The sequence below is a fragment of the Cibotium barometz genome, chromosome 14, assembly GCF_041138505.1.
Source record: "Cibotium barometz isolate CiBa-2024 chromosome 14, ASM4113850v1, whole genome shotgun sequence".
NCBI lineage: Eukaryota > Viridiplantae > Streptophyta > Polypodiopsida > Cyatheales > Cibotiaceae > Cibotium > Cibotium barometz.
Genome location: NC_141059.1, coordinates 5,100,379 through 5,119,819, shown reverse-complemented (window position 1 = coordinate 5,119,819; position 19,441 = coordinate 5,100,379). Strand labels below are relative to the sequence as shown.

The following is a 19,441-nucleotide window of genomic DNA, read 5'->3' as shown; positions in this document are numbered from 1 at the left end:
TCAGTAGACCACCTTCCTGACGTGTCAAGGTTTTATTAGCCTTCTATTTTTTAACATTCTCACTGATGTGTCAAGATTTTATTAGCCTTCTATTTTTTAACATTCTCACTGATGTGTCAAGGTTTTATTAGCCTTCTATTTTTTAACACTCACTGCTTATGTTGTGTCATCAACTCATTTGCTTTCATTTGAGTAAAATTTCCACTGCTGATGTATCAGTATCTTATATGGTGTGCATTCTTTACAAACAAAGCTTTCTGATTTGACGGCTGGGATTTATTTACCCATGACCCAAGACTACGATAGCATTGAAGATAGTCTATAATCACAAATTCTCTAAGCACAATGAGATAGTCTACACGTGCTCACAAATGATGTCAGCACAATGGGATAGTAAGCCAACCTCATCAAAGGTGGCTTTTATGAAACGTTTACATTTATAATAACATATTATTGCTAGCCCAGACAGCTTGTCATCTATGTAGATGCTCATCAAAAAGCTCTACCACTTTGATGGATCTCCAAAAAACTAAGCTTTTGACAGCCTACCATGAGCAAAAATCCCCTTCTCCTCTTCGTTTAACTTGCCTCACACTGTGCAAGCGTGAGCAGTTGAGCTAGTCGTAACGTCAATCACATTTGAAAAGCCATAGCACTCATACAGTTTAAATGCCCAAAAAAAAAACACTAATTCCGGAAAAGAGAAGTGAGGCATAACTTGAACAACAGGGCAGGCTCTATTTAGGTGAGCTTTCGACAGAACATATACAAACCACAACATGAACACAGTGCTCAACAAAAAAGGGATTTACATGTAATTGTACCAGCCAGATTTCGAGAAAAACAGAAATTCACTAACTTTAAGGCTAAATTACCTGCAAAACAACTAGATTTCGTAAGAAAAGCTGGCCAATTTTCTGAAACGCCTCAACTTTTAAGGGCTAGGAAAAGGTTTTTGTCAAGCAATGTAACACACAACCAGAACAATTTCACCATTGGCATGGTGATATAAAAATATATTACGAATAATTTTTTTCACTCATAGACGCTAAATTTATCGAAACTGGTACAAACTGTGTAGGGGCAACATACAGACAGTCCAAAGTCTTCAGATCACACCTATGAAGCCAAAAAAAAACGTCTTGTATGTGATGCCCCTCCACAAAAATGGTTTATGTTGGGTTGTATGGAAAGGTTATGGAGAATGGCTTTTTACACCAGGTTTACATACATATAAGATCTGCTTCCCTTCTGAAATTGGGTCATATAATTAAACCTACTGCTATGGGATCAAACACGGGCTCTGTATATATCAGCTGTAGCACCAGAGACCTTGCAACCCCGAACCATGTGTCGACGAGAACCATCCAAAGAGCTCTTCTGAGATCTCTTGCTCTCTCTGTTGCTGTTTCTTTGAAACCTCTTCAGGCACAAGCGAACTTCGGCACAAGGGGCACGTAAATTGCTCCTGTTCTAACCACCCATCTAAGCAACCCCTGTGAAACACATGCCTGCAAGATGGTAAAAGGCGTACCTCTTGATCTTTATGGAATTCCTGAAGGCACACAGAACACTCTGCATCCACTAAATTTCGAACGAGATCCGTGTTGTACACTGTTAAAGGGAGGGCGTCCCGTATTTCACCAGAGAACCCTGACAGCATTAGGCCGGAGCAAAAATTGTACTCATCCGGAAATTCTAAAGAGCCTGTAGCATCACCAGATGTTGGAGAAGCCGAGAGCAACCCAAGGACTTGCATAAACGAATGAAAAGCATGCTTTATTTGTTCTATAGACATGGCGATGTTGATGATGAGCATGGGGAGGATGTCTGCAGAGATGTTTGTGGAGCCTGGGAGCCCCATTGCATTAGGAGGCCACAAAGCAGCTTGATGAAGGTAATGAGGTCTTCAACCTGCTCAATGATGAAGGCAATTAAGGAGGTAAGATAAAGGAACAAAGTGCACGCCTTTAAAAGACAGGCATGCAGCAGGAGACAGAACGAACAATCGGCACCCTAACCCGTACAGGAATCGGGTGCAAAGATTTGAAAAAAAATGAAGCGAAAACATCATCAACCACAAACCCTAGCCCCGGAAGAAAACCAAAGACGCAGGAAATAGAAATGCAGAGAAAGAAAAGAAGCCGTTACCTGTGTTAGGAAGGGGACGCGAAGAAGGAGAAGCAAGGACAAGATGATGATGAAGATGAAGAAAGCTAGGGATTCATATCCTCAGCATCAGCAAGCGAGGGTTTCACCTTCTGTGCGAGCCATAGCCAATGCCCGAAGAAGGTAAAGAGGCCAAATGGCAAAAATAAGTCTAACACATGCGTATTAAAAATTAATTTTAAAAAATCGCAACCTGCCACGTCGGATCATGACGTCACCCCTTCTCCGCGTTTCCGCTGCCCTGCGACGTGGACGGACATCACCCACACGCAAAAAAGCCTGTCACCCTCTCCACGTGGCTTGCCCTTTTCGCGTTCCTTTTCCTAATCAGGCGAATGATTATGTGGGACCTTCAAAAACCTTTCAGCATGCTAAATCTAGTTGTTTTGCCCCTAATTTAACTTGCCCTTAAATGTAAGGGCACAAATAGGGGGCAACAATGAGAAAAAAAGAAATTCCATTAATTAATGAATGAGAGGAAGAGGCAGTATTAAATTTGTTCGGTTAAGGTAAAGAAATGGAGAAACAACAGCATTGGCATTGGCGACGCTTCCCAAAAAAAAAAAAAGAAGTTACGTTTCCTTTTTGGCTGCGTGCATGCAGTGCGCCTCGTTGAATTTTCGTTCGTCGTTCTCTGGTGGCTATGCCATGCCTCTGCTGGCACCCATGTTGATCTGTGGTTGGTCGATGCGTTGTGCCTTGCAGATTTTCTGTTGGTCGTTTACTGAAAGGATGTTTCTCGTCGATCTTCTCTTCACAACTGTCTCTGCATGCTTCGGATTTCTTTGGACGTGCCATACCGCCGTGCATGGAGTTCTGTTATCGACTTTTCCGATTGGATTCACTTTTGTGGATATGGATCGCCTTCTGGATGATTTAGATATGGCAAGTTATGGTCCCCTTGAGAGAGTGCATCTCCAACCATATCGGCCAAGCCGGCATCCAGATCGTCAACACCTGCTGGGAACTGTTCTGCCTAGAGCATGGAATTCAGGTATCCCTTGATGTTTACTCTTGATGGGGCTGCTAGAGAGTTTGTGGGTGTGATACCAAGTATGAAAATTCTAACTCCATAGGAATTTTCTTTGGTATATTTAAAAAATATCTGTGGTGACAGAATTTTGATCGGCCTTGTCTCTGTGGAGCTATGATTTTTTCCGAATAGGAGAGTGAATAGGGGTGAAGACATATAATTTCTTAGCCCTTTTTTTTCGAAATCTAGCTAAATGCCGTTTTTGTAGAGCACCCAGTCATTAATGCCATCGACGTGGCATTAATGTGGCTAAATGCCGTTTTTTGTAGAGCACCCAGTCATTAATGCCATTGACGTGGCATTAATGAATAAATACTTATATTACCCCCCCTCTCTCTCTCTAACCCTCTCCGTTGATTAAGTGTATAACCCTCTAAGTCAACGTTAAGCGACTCCGTCTTCATTTCATTTCTCTCTCTCTCTCTCTCTCTCTCTCTCTCCTTGGCTCCTATGTAAACACCAACCCTTTGCTGCAACCATAGCAATGACAGCTCTCACGATTGCCTTTCTTGTAACCGGGCTGAATGTCTCTTCATAGTCAATGCCATAAGTCTATGCATAGCCTTTGACCCCACCAATCTTGCCTTATACTTGCTCACTAAACCATCAGTGTTATGCTTGACTTTGTACACTCACTTACCTTCTTTTCCTTAGACAAAGGCACTAACTGCCATGTGGCATTTGCATGCCATCTCTTCATTCATGGCATCTTTCCATTTCTTATTTCCAAGTGCCTGCTCAAAACAAATGGGCTCCAATTCCTGTATTGCTTTAACTATGTAAGCATAATGATGGGCTGTATATCCATCATATCTCAACCTGTCATCAATAGGGTACCTAACCCTCATAAACCTGTGTATACCTAGTTCACTGCCAGGTGTCCTCAAAATAGCCCTTGTTCTCCTTACACCAAGAGTAACTGCATATGGGATTCTAAGCTCCTCATCAAGGCTCTGTTTAGAGCCGCTAGAGTCACCATCCACATATGAGTGACCTGCTAATAGATCACAAAACAAAAGGTTTATCTCACCTTTTCCTTCCATTTGCATGATGCATGTGTACCTACATCTATCCTCAACTGCCTGACCATGGGCTGACCATGGGCTAACATTGGATCCACTGCTAGAGGACTCTCTTGGTCCACTAAGCACCTCCGATTGTTGCTCTACATGTGGTGCAACATTAGCACTTCTTACATCTACATATTCTGTTGCCTTTACTACGGATACATACTAGCTACTCATCTCATCAAAGACAACATCTCTGCTTACTCGCATCTCATGAGTAGGGTTATAACATCTATAACCTTTCTCCTCCATAGCATAACCAATAAAGATGCATTTCTCTGCCTTTAGATCCAATTTTATTCTCACTTCATTAGGAGCATGCACATATGCAATACACCCAAACACTTTTAAGTGAGACACATCTGGTCTTATGCCTATAAACTTCTGTTCAAGCATCATACCATGAACAGCTGCAATGGGTGTCCTGTTCATAATGTACACAGCAGTTGTTACTGCTTCTGCCCAAAAGTAATGTGGAATGTTCTTTTTAGCCATCAAGGTGCGTAACACTTATCCAATGTGCCTATTTTTTCTTTATGCAACATCATTCTGTTAACGGAGTGTACCTGCATGTAAACTGTCTCTTAATTCCATGCTTCCTCACGAAATCACTAAACTCATTGGAGAAATATTCTCCCCTACCATCTGATCCCAAGAATTTTATTTGCATGTCTTTTTCCTTCTCGACCAAGGCTTTAAATCTCTGAAAGTGAGCAAACACCTAACTTTTCTCCTTCATGAAGTGAACGCGTACTTTCCTAGTGTAATCATCAATGAATGTAACATAATCCCTGCAACCTACAATTGTTGTAGTCTTGGTCGGTCCCCATACATCTAAATGTATGACATCTAATGGCCTTGCAACTGACATGCTTTTCATCTGGGAAAGCATGTTTGGCCTGCTAACCAAGTTGGGATGCTTCACATACTTTATGCATACCATCAACCTTAAACTTTGGCAAACCTACAACAATATTTTGGGCCTGCACAGACTTCAGTCGCTATACATTCACATGACCAATGCGCTTATGCCATATGTCAACATCTGCAATGACACATGTTCCATGTGCAAACATGGCTGCTTTACTTCAGGTATGTTCCATGTGCAAACATGGCTGCCTTTACTTCAGGTATGTTCACATCCAAAGTAAACATTCTGTCATTTATGTTATCCTTTGTAACCAAGCGACATTGATTTTTGAAGTCTTCTACAAAACATCCTTGAGGATTAAACCTCACTTGTAGACCCTGTTCAACCATCTATCCAATAGAAACCAGGTTCTTTGTAATATTTGGAACATGAAGTATATCTGCCAAGTACTTCATTTTGCCATCCTGCATAGACAATGGCACTTTATCAACATGCGCAATGGGATGCGCAATATCATCACCTGTTTCTACATAACCTGGTTTTTCCATTTTTTGCATGTCTCTAAACCACTCAGCATGACTGGTCATGTGGTTAGAGACACTAGAATCCACATACCATAGTATCTTGAGATCTTTACACGTCTTTTGTTATGGAACTAAGCATGTGCCGCATCACAAACAACTGCTCACTTCTATCATCACCTCCCTGTTTACTAGATGATCCATAGTTTCCTTGTTGCAACTTTCCACTTTTGATGTCATTCTGCTTTTTATAGCAATCCTTTACCGTGTGCCTTGGTTTGCCACAATAATAGCACTCTATGCTATTTGCATTCTGATTTCTTTGCCAACCATCTCGGCCTCTTTGGCTCCCCCTGCCTGTAGATTGACCTCTTCCACCTATGTATAATTACTGTTGTGAATCATTGGACTGTTGTTGTCCGAAATTCTAATTTCCTTGTCGGCCACCACCTTGGTCTCAACCACGATCTCTACCTCTACCTCTACCTGAATTGGAGTAGAAGGCCGATTCTGATGTGTTCTTGCTTTGTGAAGAAGAGTCCTCACACCTAAAGCCTTTTATTCTATGATCATCGTGGACACCAAGTCCCGAAAGTTGAGAATATTCTCCTTGACTGCAATGGAGGTCTTAAATGGCTTGTACTCTTTGCCAAGCCCATTCAAATAGACACTCACCAAATCATCATCTTCCACCGATACATTGATGGAACCAAGGGATTCAACAATGTCCTTGATCTTTAAAGCATACTAATTGATTGACATGCTTTTCTTTTCCACAGTATGTAACTCTTGCTTTAGCTGCAATTTCCTTGTCTTTGTGTTGGTCTGGAACATCTGCACACCAAATTCTGCCACGTAACTGCTGGAGTGTTGGCATCCTGTATTTGTCCTATCATCATGTTTGTGACACTAATTGAAAGCCAATACATGACTTTCCTTGCACCCTGGTTCCAATCCTTGAATGCCTTTATGTCTATTAGAGTGGCATTCTCTTCAAACAACTCAGGAGGCTCCTCATTGTCTCCTTCAACATAGTCCCAAAATCCTTTACCCACATAAGGAAATTGGTCATTCTGAACTTCTAGGCATGGAAGTTATTCTTGTCCAACTTCTCACTAACAATCTGATTAATTCCGTCACCAGACATGTTTTCATGCAACAATCAAAAAATCTGCAACATACAATTTCTACATGCAACTTGTAACACAGCAGTATCTTCTGTGACTACTGCAGTGGTACTTCAGCACAACCTATAGGTCACCAGATCTGACCAGAGTACATGTACATACACCCGCTGTCAACAGTACATATGCAAACACTGTCTGCACTCCCAAAATGCACTGCTGCACTGCAATAACCAAATTTCGACTAGAGACAGTTCTTAACCAGAACTTCTTAAAACTGTCAAAAATACCTTGCAATGAGAGAACGGAGACCGAGCACCCGAAATGTGATTCTGGTCGCAAAATTTAAGTACAAAGTATTGTGTACCACACAAGTACCTCTAAGCCTGCGAAGATAGCTCCTCAATCAGAGATGTATAGCTCCCAGAGCTACCGAGGGATATTGTATCTAAACCAAGAAGGGAAAGAGATAGTGATGCTCATAACCGTGTACCGCTTCCTTGTTTTCTTATTCTTGCCTCTTGCTTTCCTCCTTATCTCTCACACAAACCGAAGCTCTGATACCATAAAGAGAATGTGGGGGAGAGAGAGAGCTTGAGTTCCCTTACAAGCAAACACACACACACAAGAGAGTGCAAGACACAAGAGAGATGGATGGCTGAATTTTCTTTTCTTTTCTTCTTCTCTTCTCTACACCATATAACTAAAAGATAAGAGTACATACATAAAGGGAAAGTACTCTCCTACAACAACATACAAAGTAGTCGACTATATGAGATGGCACTATAACTCGTCCTCCAAAGTGGTTGTCACACAGCCTGTCACCCACCACTGGCGGCATATCAACCATAATCACACCAACCATGCCAGTGATATAAGTGCGGTAGCTATCACCCAGGCGGGTCATCAATGTTCGCTGTAGCACTACTTGAGCTCGATATCTCAACACCATGTCCCTCCTCCGCTAATTCTTGGTGGCCTCCCTTCTCCATGCTATAGCCACCACTCCCTCTCATTGTTGCCATGCTCATTGCTAGTGCCTTGCCTTGCTCTCTCATTGCGGCTCTCTAAATCCTCAAACAAAGATAAAGAAAATTCCATCAACATGCTTAAGAAAAAACCATTGGTAGAGGTTGTGTTGTGTTGTGTTGTGTTGTGTGTGTGTGTGTGTGTGTGTGTGTGTGTGTGTGTAGTGCTAGCCATGTTGGAACCCTTAATCTCATACACCAAGAGGAATAAGAAATTGATTCAATACATAAAAGGTTTTAGACATAATTTATTTACAATTACAGTTCAAAGAAATAGATTTTGAGTAGTTTAGGATGACTAAAAGAGGGAGAGAAATAATTGATAGAAAGATCAAAATACAACCATATGAAATATGATCGCCAATACTTACACTTTTAGCAAATAGACACAAAACCCATTAAATATTTATACTTATTACAAATAGAAAAGCATGCATGTGTGTGTTTGTGTGTGTATGAGAGAGAGAGAGAGAGAGAGAGAGAGAGAGAGAGAGAGAGAGAGAGAGAGAGAGAGAGAGAGAGAGAAGGTGTAAGATGGATTTAAATAGGAATCCTACAAAAGTTTCTTCTGATTATGACTCTTTGCCTGCATGAACATCTTTCATCGATTAAAGGAGCCAACCATCAAACCACCCCAGCGCTATTAAAAAGTCCCCCTATAGTAACCTTATTCCTTGATACCCTTAGCCTTAAATGTTTAATCTCCCCCCTCTCATAATGGCCCTCTATTGGCATGTAGATACTATTAATACCACACGTGTAAATAATTGCATGCTCATGGTAGTTTAACTCTTAAAGGCATCGAAAGGAGCCTTTGCAAGGTTCAATGAATATCACTTTTCTAGAATTGAAGGCCACTTTAGCATATACCTTTTAATTCAAGCATTTATATATGCTAAAATGAAGTAGGCTAAGGAGGAACCTTTCCTTAGTGCTTCAATTGAAGAAACAAGAATAAGAGATTTACTCTAAACATATGTGAAGGCTAATATAGAAATCATTTGAAATCACATTATAATATTGATTAACAATATATATTCTATAGATGCCATTCATTTGGAAATTAAATGATCCACCTTGAGCATAAATATCTCACTTGCCAATGGAACAATATAGAAATCACATTATAATATTGATTAACAATATATATTCTATAGATCCCATTCATTTGGAAATTAAATGATCCACCTTGAGCATAAATATCTCACTTGCCAATCGGCATCATTCTCTCAACATCATATTTCAAAAAAAAAGTTTACCAACTTCAAGAATATGTAATAAACGAAACAAAAATTCATGTGTCTCATGTGTTGAAGGAATCTTTCAAGATAATGAAAACTATTCTCAAGAAAAAAAAATCATTCTTAAAGTTACATTGTAGGATTAAACCTCAAAGAAGATTTTTTAAATAAAATTGCTTAGTAAAGTTTGAAATTGCACAAACTTCATGAAATCTGTCAAAAATTGTGCTAAGGATGTTTATATTTTTTTGGAGCCAAAATTTGGGATTTGGAGCCATGTACATAGTTACATGTTCATGACATTTGTTTACTATCAAAAGTATGTAGTTTTTGAAAGTTTTTTGCCATCAAATGTGCAAGCACATGTGCAATTACTTGTGCATGTGCATGTGTGTGTGTGTGTGTGTGTGTGTGTGTGTGTGTGTGTGTGTGTGTGTGTGTGTGTGTGTGTGTGTTTTCGAATAAGGGGAGAAGGAGGAAGAGAAATCAGAAAGAGGTAGGTAGAAATAATTATGGTAGTGATGGTGATCTTACTGTTTCAAAGTTCATGCCTAGGCCAATGTAACTAGAAAAGAGCATCTCAATTTCACATATCTCATTATCTCCTTATCCCCTCCTTATGGTCTCAAACATCATTTTATCCCCCAAACGCTCCACTTTTTCCAGAGTCTCTTTCTTGCACACCCAATATTGTGTGGATTCGCATCCTTACAAGAAAAGTTTCTTTCAAAATTGTGTATTTGTTTAAAATTATAATAATTAAAATGCTTCCATGTTTGTATTTCCAGAGTCTCTTTCCAGAGTCTCTTTCTTGCACACCCAATATTGTGTGGATTCGCATCCTTACAAGAAAAGTTTCTTTCAAAATTGTGTATTTGTTTAAAATTATAATAATTAAAATACTTCCATGTTTGTTTTCTAAGATTTCATTTTTGTTATCTTTGTAGTATTTCTTCTTACTTGCCTATGTGTGTAGGTATATTCTCCTCATATTTGGTCAACAAATAACCCTTGTATCTAATCAAACTTGCATATTGTTCCAAGAAGAAATGGTGGTTTGGAAATCTTGAAACCTCCGCTAGTCCTCCACTTCTTAGGGGCCCAAACCTCATTTTCATTTGCTAATGGCTCTACAAATAAATATTATCACTGCCATCCACATGTATTAGAAGTTTTCAAAGATCCAAGTTTATATGGCTTTGTTGGATCTAATCTGATCATGTTTTTGTATATATCTTCAGTGAGCTTGCAAAGTAAGAAAGCTCACAATATGTTTTTGTATAAGGTAGTGGGCGGGGTTGGAACTGATAACTTTCTAGAAAATTTATGAAATATAGTGGGGGAGTTCATACACATGATATTTACAAGTGCAAAATTGTGGACTTATGTGTGAAACTTAAAAGACTACTTTGACCTTTTATATTGTTTTCATAATTGGTGGATGAGAAAGCAAGGGAAGTGGATATTGTTGCATGTTGTCAAGAAATTAATAGTGTCCATCAAGTTATTCATTAGAGGGTGGTTTCAAGATAAGGGGCACCACTTTTGATAGTTGACTGACTTGCAAGTAGCCTCAAAAATAGGCATTTTTACAACTTCAAGGTCCAATCTCTCATGATCTCCTCCAAAACCAAACTCGGAAAAACTTCCCTCGCCCAAAAGGCACGGGCGATTCCGCCAGGAAAATCATCTAATGGGGAGAATTGATCTAACAAGTCAAAGTCTTAACTAACCAAAGTGATCCGACCGAACCCGAAAGTCACATGGTCAGATCAAGGAAGAGACTTGCACTTGGTCCATAGAATCACCGCCACAGCCGCCGCTGATTCCCTCCCACAGAACAAGGGTCTTCCTAGGACTTAATCTAACTAACGTAACATAATTGTAACTATTTGTATCACAGGAATCCCTCGATCCAGTCTAACCGGCCCAACCACTGTATTGGTGGGATTCCTTTATAAACATTTGGTTCTGTTTTGCCTGGGTACCAAGGAAAAGAGTTCCCAGGTCCCCTAGTCGGCATTTCAAGCAAAATTCAAGGTAGTCATACCACTTACACACCCAATATGAAATCGCCATTTTAACAAATTCGGCTGTCTTTAAAATATCTCATTTTTTTAGTAATATCTCTTAATTTTTAACTAATAAACCTTGTCCTCAGTCAACTCTTCATCTTATGTGAGCATTTACTCATTTTTGGGTATTTTATTTTATTCTTTGGATTTATCTCATCCCAACACTTGGATTAATCCTTTTGGCCCATAGGAACCTTAATTTGGACCATAATCCAAAAATTTCTGAAAATCTAGACCCCTAGGCGGCTAAGGTCCCTTATATCATTTTTAATTGATTCCTAATGCACATTAGAGAATTTATTTTAAACTTTTATTTTAGAAAAATATATTTTAGATACTAGGAGAAGTTTTATATCTAAAAATATCTCAATATTAAATTCTCTCTCTAGAATTTTTCTTCTCTCTAGGCAAAAACAAGAAAAAATAATATTTTCTTGCATTCTGAATTAGGTAATGATTACAGGGGATTGGGGTAAAAGCTTATTCATTATTCACGGTGAGGAGGAATCTTACATCCTCTCCCACTTGAAAAACGCCCTCATCTCGCAAAGTGGGGGTAATCTTTTTCGATCTCTTCTTCTTTCTCCCAGGTGGCGTCTTCTAGAGGGAAGAACTTCCACTTGAGTTAAAACTCCCTGAGGGCTCTGCTCCTGAGAACCTTCTCCCGAACATCAAGGATTTCTTCAGGTTGGAGTACCATCTAGCCTTAAGTTGGAGAAATCAATTGTATCATCAAGCACGTGACTCGCGCTGGGTACATATTTCTTAAGCAAACTGACATGAAATACATTATGTACCTTGAGATGGGGAGGCAGAAGAAGTTTATAAGCTAAATCGCCTACTTTCTTTTAACAGCATACAGTCCACAATTTCTGGGAGAGAGCTTTTTGTACTTCCCTAAAGATAAGGAACTTCTTTTTGGTCGTACTCGAATGAAGACCATATCTGATTCTTCAAACTCTCTCTGATCTCATTTTATCTACATACTACTTTTACCTATCTTTGGCTGCCTTAATATCTTTACGGATTGATTGCATTTGCTGGTCCATGTCATCAAGCATTTGTCTTGACATTTCGACTCTGGTCAATGGGTCGGACCAAGTCAATGGTGTAAGGCAATCTTGTCCATACAAAGCTTTGAAAGGGCTCATCCCAATGCTTCGATGATAAGAAGCATTGTAAGCAAATTCAACTAGGTGCAAATGGCTTAACCACTTCTTGGGTTCCCTGCCATAGCATGACCAAAGGATATCTTCTATTACTTGATTCACTCTTTCAGTCTGGCCATCTGTTTCGGGGTGATAGGCTGTACTAAGATCAAAGAAAGTTCCTACTGCTTCGAAGAATGTAGTCCAGAATTTCGACGTAAACTTGGGATCTCTCACTTACTATCCTCTAGGGTTAGCCATGCAATCTGAAGATCTCTTTAAGGAAAACTCTAGCAACATCCACTGCAGTGTATGTTTCTTTCATTGGAATTAGATGGGCAACTTTGGTTAGTCTGTCAACTACCACAAAAATGGAGTTGTAACCTGATTGCACTGAAGGTAGTCTAGTGACAAAGTCCATATACTGATACATTCCCACTTCATCTATGGAATGTCTAGAGGTTGCAGTTTTCCTGGCATCTTGACTCTCTCTGCCTTGACTCTCTGACACATTAAGCATTGCCGCACATAATCAAGTACATCCTTTTTGAGTCATGGCCAAAAGAAGTTTTTCACAGACATAGGTTTTTATAAACCCTGGATGTCCAGCTATTAGGCTATCATGGGCTTCTCTCAGAATCCTTTCCTTTATTCCCTCATCATTGGGAATACATAGCCGATTATTATAATACATGCATCCTTCATCCAATTTGTACCCAAGAACTCGACTCATTTCCTGAGGAGTCTTGCTTTCCTACATCAAAAGGGTAGCAATAGGGGCAAAGAATTTGTCCTGCATGATTCTCTCCCTTGCTTCACTGATCAATGGATTTGACACCACTGTAATTGCTAGCAAGGAGGCTTTTCTGCTGAGCGCATCTGCCACCACATTTTCTTTCCCTGGCCGATACTTGATTTCAAAATTGAATTCCTGCAGGGTCTGCATCCATCTCCTTTGACGCATGTTGAGATCCCTTTGGGTGAAGATCCACTTCAGACTTTGATGATCTGTCAGGTGAACCTCTGTCCCAAAAGATAATGTCTCCACAACTTTAGAGCATAAACTACTAAGAGTAACTCCAAGTCATGGATGACATAATTTCTCTCATGTGTTCTGAGTTTTCTGGATTCATAGGCCACTGCATGACCTTCCTGCATAAGAGTACCGCCTAAGGCAAATCCACTAGCATCAGTAACTACCTCAAAAGGTTTGGTAAAATCTGGCAATTTAAGGACAGGGTTGGTCACTAAGGCTGTCTTCAGCTTATCAAAGGCACTCTGACACATTGCAGTCCACTGAAATAGGATACTCTTCTTGAGAAGGTTAGTTAAAGGGGATGCTATATCTGAGCATACCTGGGTATAAAGATTCTATACCATCCGGTTAATCCTAGGAATCCTCTGACTTCCTTTACCGTCTTGGGTTCCGACCAATCTCGGGGGTCAGGAGAAATCCCATCTTTAGACACTATGAATCCCAAGCATTCCACCTGGTCAGCAGAGAAAGAACACTTGCTCTTTTTTGCAAAGAGTTGGTGCTTCTTCCTTAGGATTTCTAGGACCTTACGCACATGATCGTCATGATCTGCAGCATTCTTTGAGTATACCAAGATGTCATCAAAGAAGACAAGAACAAAATCGTCCAAGTATTCTCTGAGAATATCCTACATAAGACGATTAAACGTCGCTCGGGGTATTAGTCAATCCAAACGGCATGACTGTGAACTCATAATGCCCATAGCGAGTATTAAATGCTGTCTTTGGGATGTTCTGTTCCTTGATTCTGATATGGTAGTACCCAAATTTGAGATCTATCTTTGTGAACATGTGGGTTCCACTTAACCGATCCAGAAGTTCATCAATCCTAGGGATATGATACTTATTTTTAATTGTTAATTGATTCAATCCTCTGTAGTCAATACAGAGTCTTAACGTTCCATCTTTCTTCTTCTGAAAGAGAACGGGAGCACTCCAAGGTGAGACATAGGTCTTACGAATCCCTGTTCTAACATTTGTCTTAACTACTCCTTAAGTTCTATGGCTTCAGGGACTAGCATTTTGTATGCACGCTGGGCTACTGGCTGCGCCAACTCGATCTCATGATCTACTTCGCGAGTCGGAGGCATCTCAGTCAGCTCTTCAAGGAACACATCTGCATACTCACTTAACCACTCTGGTTATTTAGCCTTGCATTTTATATCTACCGGATTCATCTTAACGACATAAACAGCTTGCCTCTTTCTGAGCCCTTTTAATAATTTAGAAGCCTTGACTAATTGCAGCACTGGGGATCGGAAACTCCAGTTCCTTGAACTTTATTCCCGTGAAGGTCAAGGAAAGAGATGGTTCCATTGTGACAATGAATGTTAGCCTGATTCTTATGGAGCCAATCCATTCCAAGGATTCCATCATAGATTCCCAAGGGTAGGACTCTGAACTGGCAATCTGTTACGTTCCCATCTAGACTAAAGTGAATAAGGTATGTCTCAAGGTGTGCGAAAAGAATCTTTCCACTAGCCAATTCCACTTGCATAGGTTTCCCTCATTTTTAATTTAGGACTAACTTATGCAGACATCCTGGGGAAATAAAAGAATGAGTACTGCTTGAATCAATCAAAAGCTTGAATTGCTTACCCTGGTACTCTGCTAGAGTTTGGAGGACTGAAAATTGACGATTCTTCCCCTGATGCTCAATTGCGGCATAGATCTGTCCTTTTTCTTCCTCCACTTCGTCAGCTATAGTGACGGCTCTAGCTGCTTCAGTCTGAAGTGGAACTCTCTCTCTTTGGCTACCCCAATTCTGGGAGGGAGTTCGGAGACTGCTTTGCATGGAGGCTGTAGGTTGAGCTGGCACTCTTCTACATTACCCTAATTTTGGTGCGGGGGACCTTGATTGGACTAATATGAAGGAGTCTATCTCTGAACTCTGGGACCCTGGCTTCCTTGGCCCACAGAAGGAGATGGGAAATCCTTGAGAGCTGGTGCCCAAACCCCTGACAACCAAAACATATGTTCTCACTTCGAAGTTCTTCCCTTTGCATTCTTGAAAGAGCCGGAGTTCTTAAGAAAGAGCTTTGAGGAAAAGGTCTTCCTTCATTCTTGAAACTTCATGTCTCCAGATTTCAATTGGGACCTTGTGTCTCTTTGGAGGCGGAAGGTTGGAAGAACTTCCCAGTGTTTGGAATCTCTTGAAGGATGAGGGAGCTGGCTTTGGCGGGACTTTAACGATGAAGGCTTTGGCAAAGTCCTTTGCCATTCTTACAGCTTCAACCATGGAAACTGGCTTGGCATTCTTGACCAGGGTGTCTAAAGGTTCGTTCATTCCCAGAATGAACCAGGCCATAAGTTGCTCTTCATCTAGCGGTGGTGAGTACTTGAGGAGAATTGCAAATGCCTGATGATATTTTTTAATAGTTTTGCTCCCCTAGTTTAGCTCTAAGAATTCATTCATCTTGGTTTCTAAAAATCTGAGGGGACAAAATCTCTTCCTTAGATAAGCTTTGAGATCATTCCAAGATTGGGTATTCCTATCCAGATGGTTGGTGTCACAATGGTTTCTCCATGCCACCCTGGCTGTTTCCACTATCTTCAGCCTAGCGAGAGCCATTTTGCTCCTCTCGTTGTATCCGGTGACATCAAAATATTCCTCCATGGCTTTGATCCACTTCTCCACAGCCTCGCCCAAGTTCTCCCCTTCACCCTTGAAGGGACCTCGCTGAGTTTTGTGAAGGGCCTTGCGAACGTCGGGGTTAAGCTCTTCCTCAATTAGTGAGAGGCTGGCTATCAGCCACCACGGTTTGCTCGCCTCATGATTCTACTATAAATGATACATTATTAAATTTTTATTTTGATTTTGTCAACAAGATCCTAAGACAGATTCGAAAAATAATTGCTTAAACAACATAAACGATCTTATTGGAGATCTATGACATATGTTCGAGTAACAGATCTTGCTTCTTCAATTTCATCATATAATAAACAATCACTTATATAACAAGGAATTTTTTACCTTTATTTATATAAAGGTTGCAATATGTACATAGAGCATCTCGGCTCCAGAAAGTCAAAACCTCCTCAGGAAATGCATAAGATGGCGATATTGGGTTACAGACATGCCCCGATACAAATGTTCCCTCACTGCCAAATGAGCTACTATCTTACTACTTGGGATAAACATCTAAGAAGTCTATAGACATGGCACGAAATTTTGAAATCTCAAGGCATGGGGTGATACAGAATAACACCATGAATCACTTTTAACCTCAACAGGACCATGGCCAACGAGATATTCTCCCTCAGCATCATGCGCTGATTGCAAGAGGCATGGACATATTGCCCTGCATGCCACTTGTGCTGCCATCTCTCTGCTGGATCTGGAAAATATAAATCCTCGAAATGGCTTGCGAGTCTAGCTCAGCTCGTTCGAGTCGTAGTGGAAGAGACGATATGCTCGAAGGTGAAGGCAATCATATCGAGTCCATTGTTTTACAAAATATATCATCCGTACTCTCCGTTGAAGACCAGCTGGTCAACCAACGAGATCTAATATCAAAATTCCATTCACAAAAGTCATTCTTTCAGTTCATCCGTATCTCCCTCAACGTATGCATGGGTGTCCTAGCAACCATGAGCTCGTGCATCACTTGGTCATAACCCTCTAGGATCCTACTTAGGTGTCTTATAGCACTTCACTCAGGGACCGCTTCGTCGATCCTCGCCCATCGTACCGGAAGCGCACCATTTTAACCATACCGAGGCTAGTCAAGACCTCGGTAGGGTTTGCCGCGAGAGCGACGTCCCTCGATGACTCCCCGTCACGCCACAGCTGTTGCAATGAGTCTCACCTTAGTTAATCACATACCAAAAGCTTCCTCCAGCATTCTGGCATAAAACAATCCTTTTAAAAGAAAACAGAGGTTCTATGCAAGTAGAATTCCCAATTCGAGATTGGTTCCACAAAACCCATTTCCCTTAATCCAGATTTTCTTAATGAGAATCATTGATCTCTCATCAGGGTAATCTACCCATCATTTGACTGAATTTCCAACTAGATTCTTGGTGATTTCAGTTAAGGGAAAACTACACTAATTCAATGGTAGTCTATTCTTTGTGTCAAGAATTGGAATTGGTCTTGAGGTTTTTGCTTGATTCAGATTTGAGAAATGGGCAAGTAGTTTACTGGCCGCTATTCTCACAGTCGTGTCTAACCAAAATTATTCGGCTTACTTCTAACTTTGATTCCTAAGGATTTTCTTCAGATAAACATCTACTGAACTTCTAACCGTAACTAACTTTATGAATTTCATTCCTTCCTAAACATAATAAATTAAGAAATGGTTCTATATGAGAATATTGGGTTTTTATAAAGATACTCTTCTTCCATTAATCCAACTTTGGATAAATATCAATTTGGTGATTTATCCACATAAAATATCTAAGAATATTCTTTCCACCAATTTAATTATCAACCCTAATTTTCTAGGTGAAATTACGGTGAAAATTCCTCTTTTGTTATCAAAATTAATTTAAACCTTTTTCTACTTAAAATGCCATAAAAATTCCTCTTTTAATTAATTACAAATATCCATTTTTTGAATATGCTTAAAATTCCTCTTTTTGTATTTAAATGATTGAATTTTGAATGTCATGGGAATTCCTCTTTTATCATTTAAAAATTCTTATACATAAAATAAATTTATAAAAAATTCTTCTTTTTTAATTCAATAAAAATATCCATTATTTTGAATATGCCAAAAATTTCTCCTTTTGCATTTAAATGATTGAATTCCAAATGTCATGGGAATTCCTCTTTTATTATTTAAAAATTTCTTATGCATAACATAAATTTATCAATAATTTCTCTTTTTCTTGATTAATTAATTATGCATAAATACAACAAAAAGTATTCTTTCCTAAATATGGTCAAAATCATTCTTTTACTTTAAATTTCTAAACCTACAATATGGTACGAGTTCCTCTTTTAGTATTATGCATAAAAATAAGATATGTCTTTTTTTCAAAAAAAATTGCCCATAGCTTCGCTGCATTACTGATAATTTTTAATTTTCCTAAAAGAATAAAACCTTGTAATGAAAATATGATAGAAAATCTAAGTTTAAGCTTCAATCTAAACTATGAATTTAAATCATAATTTTAACCATAATCATAAACTTAATTATGATTATCCCACTAGATTAAACTAATTTCATTATTCCTCTTTTCCCAAATTGATAGGATAATCTATTTCTCATTTAGAATCAATCAAAGTAGTTTTTAACTACTTATAAATAATCTAAAAAAAATAACCATTATTTTGTTAACACAAAATCATAAAAATACCACTTTCTTAATCTCTAGCATATCAAGCCTAGAGTTTGGTTTTGAAGCAAGAAATTATCAAAGAGAAGCATTATTTTGCTAAAAAATAAATCATAGAAATGACTATTCTTTTTGAGAGAGAGATATACATAAGAAAGCATTCTAAATAAGCATAAAGATTAACCTTTTTTTATTACACATTAAGATTCTTAGGGAAAGCTTGATTTGAATTAAAACAACCATTTAGAAGATTTCTCAAGCTTGAGAGGGGTTGAGAAGAGAAGTCATTTGAGGACATTAACAAAAAACCATAAAATTCATTCTTACCTCAAGGATTAGCTTGTTTCTTTTTCTAGAAGTGAAGCCCCCAACCAATCAAGTGGCCTCAAGGATTAGCTTGTTTCTTTTTCTAGAAGTGAAGCCCCCAAACAATCAATTGGTTTAGCAAGTGGAGAAGAGAGCTCCAAGAGTTGTTGAAGAGAGAGAGAAGCTCCAAGCTCCCCAAGTAGAGGAAAATTTAAGAGATAATAGAAAATATGATTATTTTAATGTAATACTGGCATGGTATAGCTCACAGATGAGAATACAAAAGAATGAGAGTCTATTGATAGGTGAGGGAGGCCACTAACTGAGTCCAACTAGGTTCTAGAATTTTCTAGCTTCAGTTTGACTCAATTTGGACAAGATTTGGACCAGTTTGGCTCCCCTTTTGATCCAGTTTGATCCAGGAGAGATAAAAATATCATAATTTTTTTAATTAAAAAACCCTTACACACATGTGAAAGAGGCTCCCACCTCAAAGGTCCGCCCACCTTACCAAGGTGTCAAAATTTCATTATTTCTCCA

At 39.3% G+C, this 19,441-nt stretch overlaps 1 protein-coding gene across 1 annotated transcript; it reads right to left on the bottom strand.

The window, feature by feature from the left end:
• Positions 1 to 980: 980 nt before the first annotated feature.
• Positions 981 to 2,292, bottom strand: LOC147631592 (putative E3 ubiquitin-protein ligase XERICO). Its single transcript, XM_086808108.1, has 2 exons — positions 2,152 to 2,292; positions 981 to 1,914 (listed from the first exon to the last, which is right to left on the bottom strand). The coding sequence occupies exon 2, from the start codon at positions 1,862 to 1,864 to the stop codon at positions 1,313 to 1,315; it is 552 nt and encodes a 183-aa protein (XP_086664234.1). The 5' UTR covers positions 1,865 to 1,914; positions 2,152 to 2,292; the 3' UTR covers positions 981 to 1,312.
• Positions 2,293 to 19,441: the final 17,149 nt, after the last annotated feature.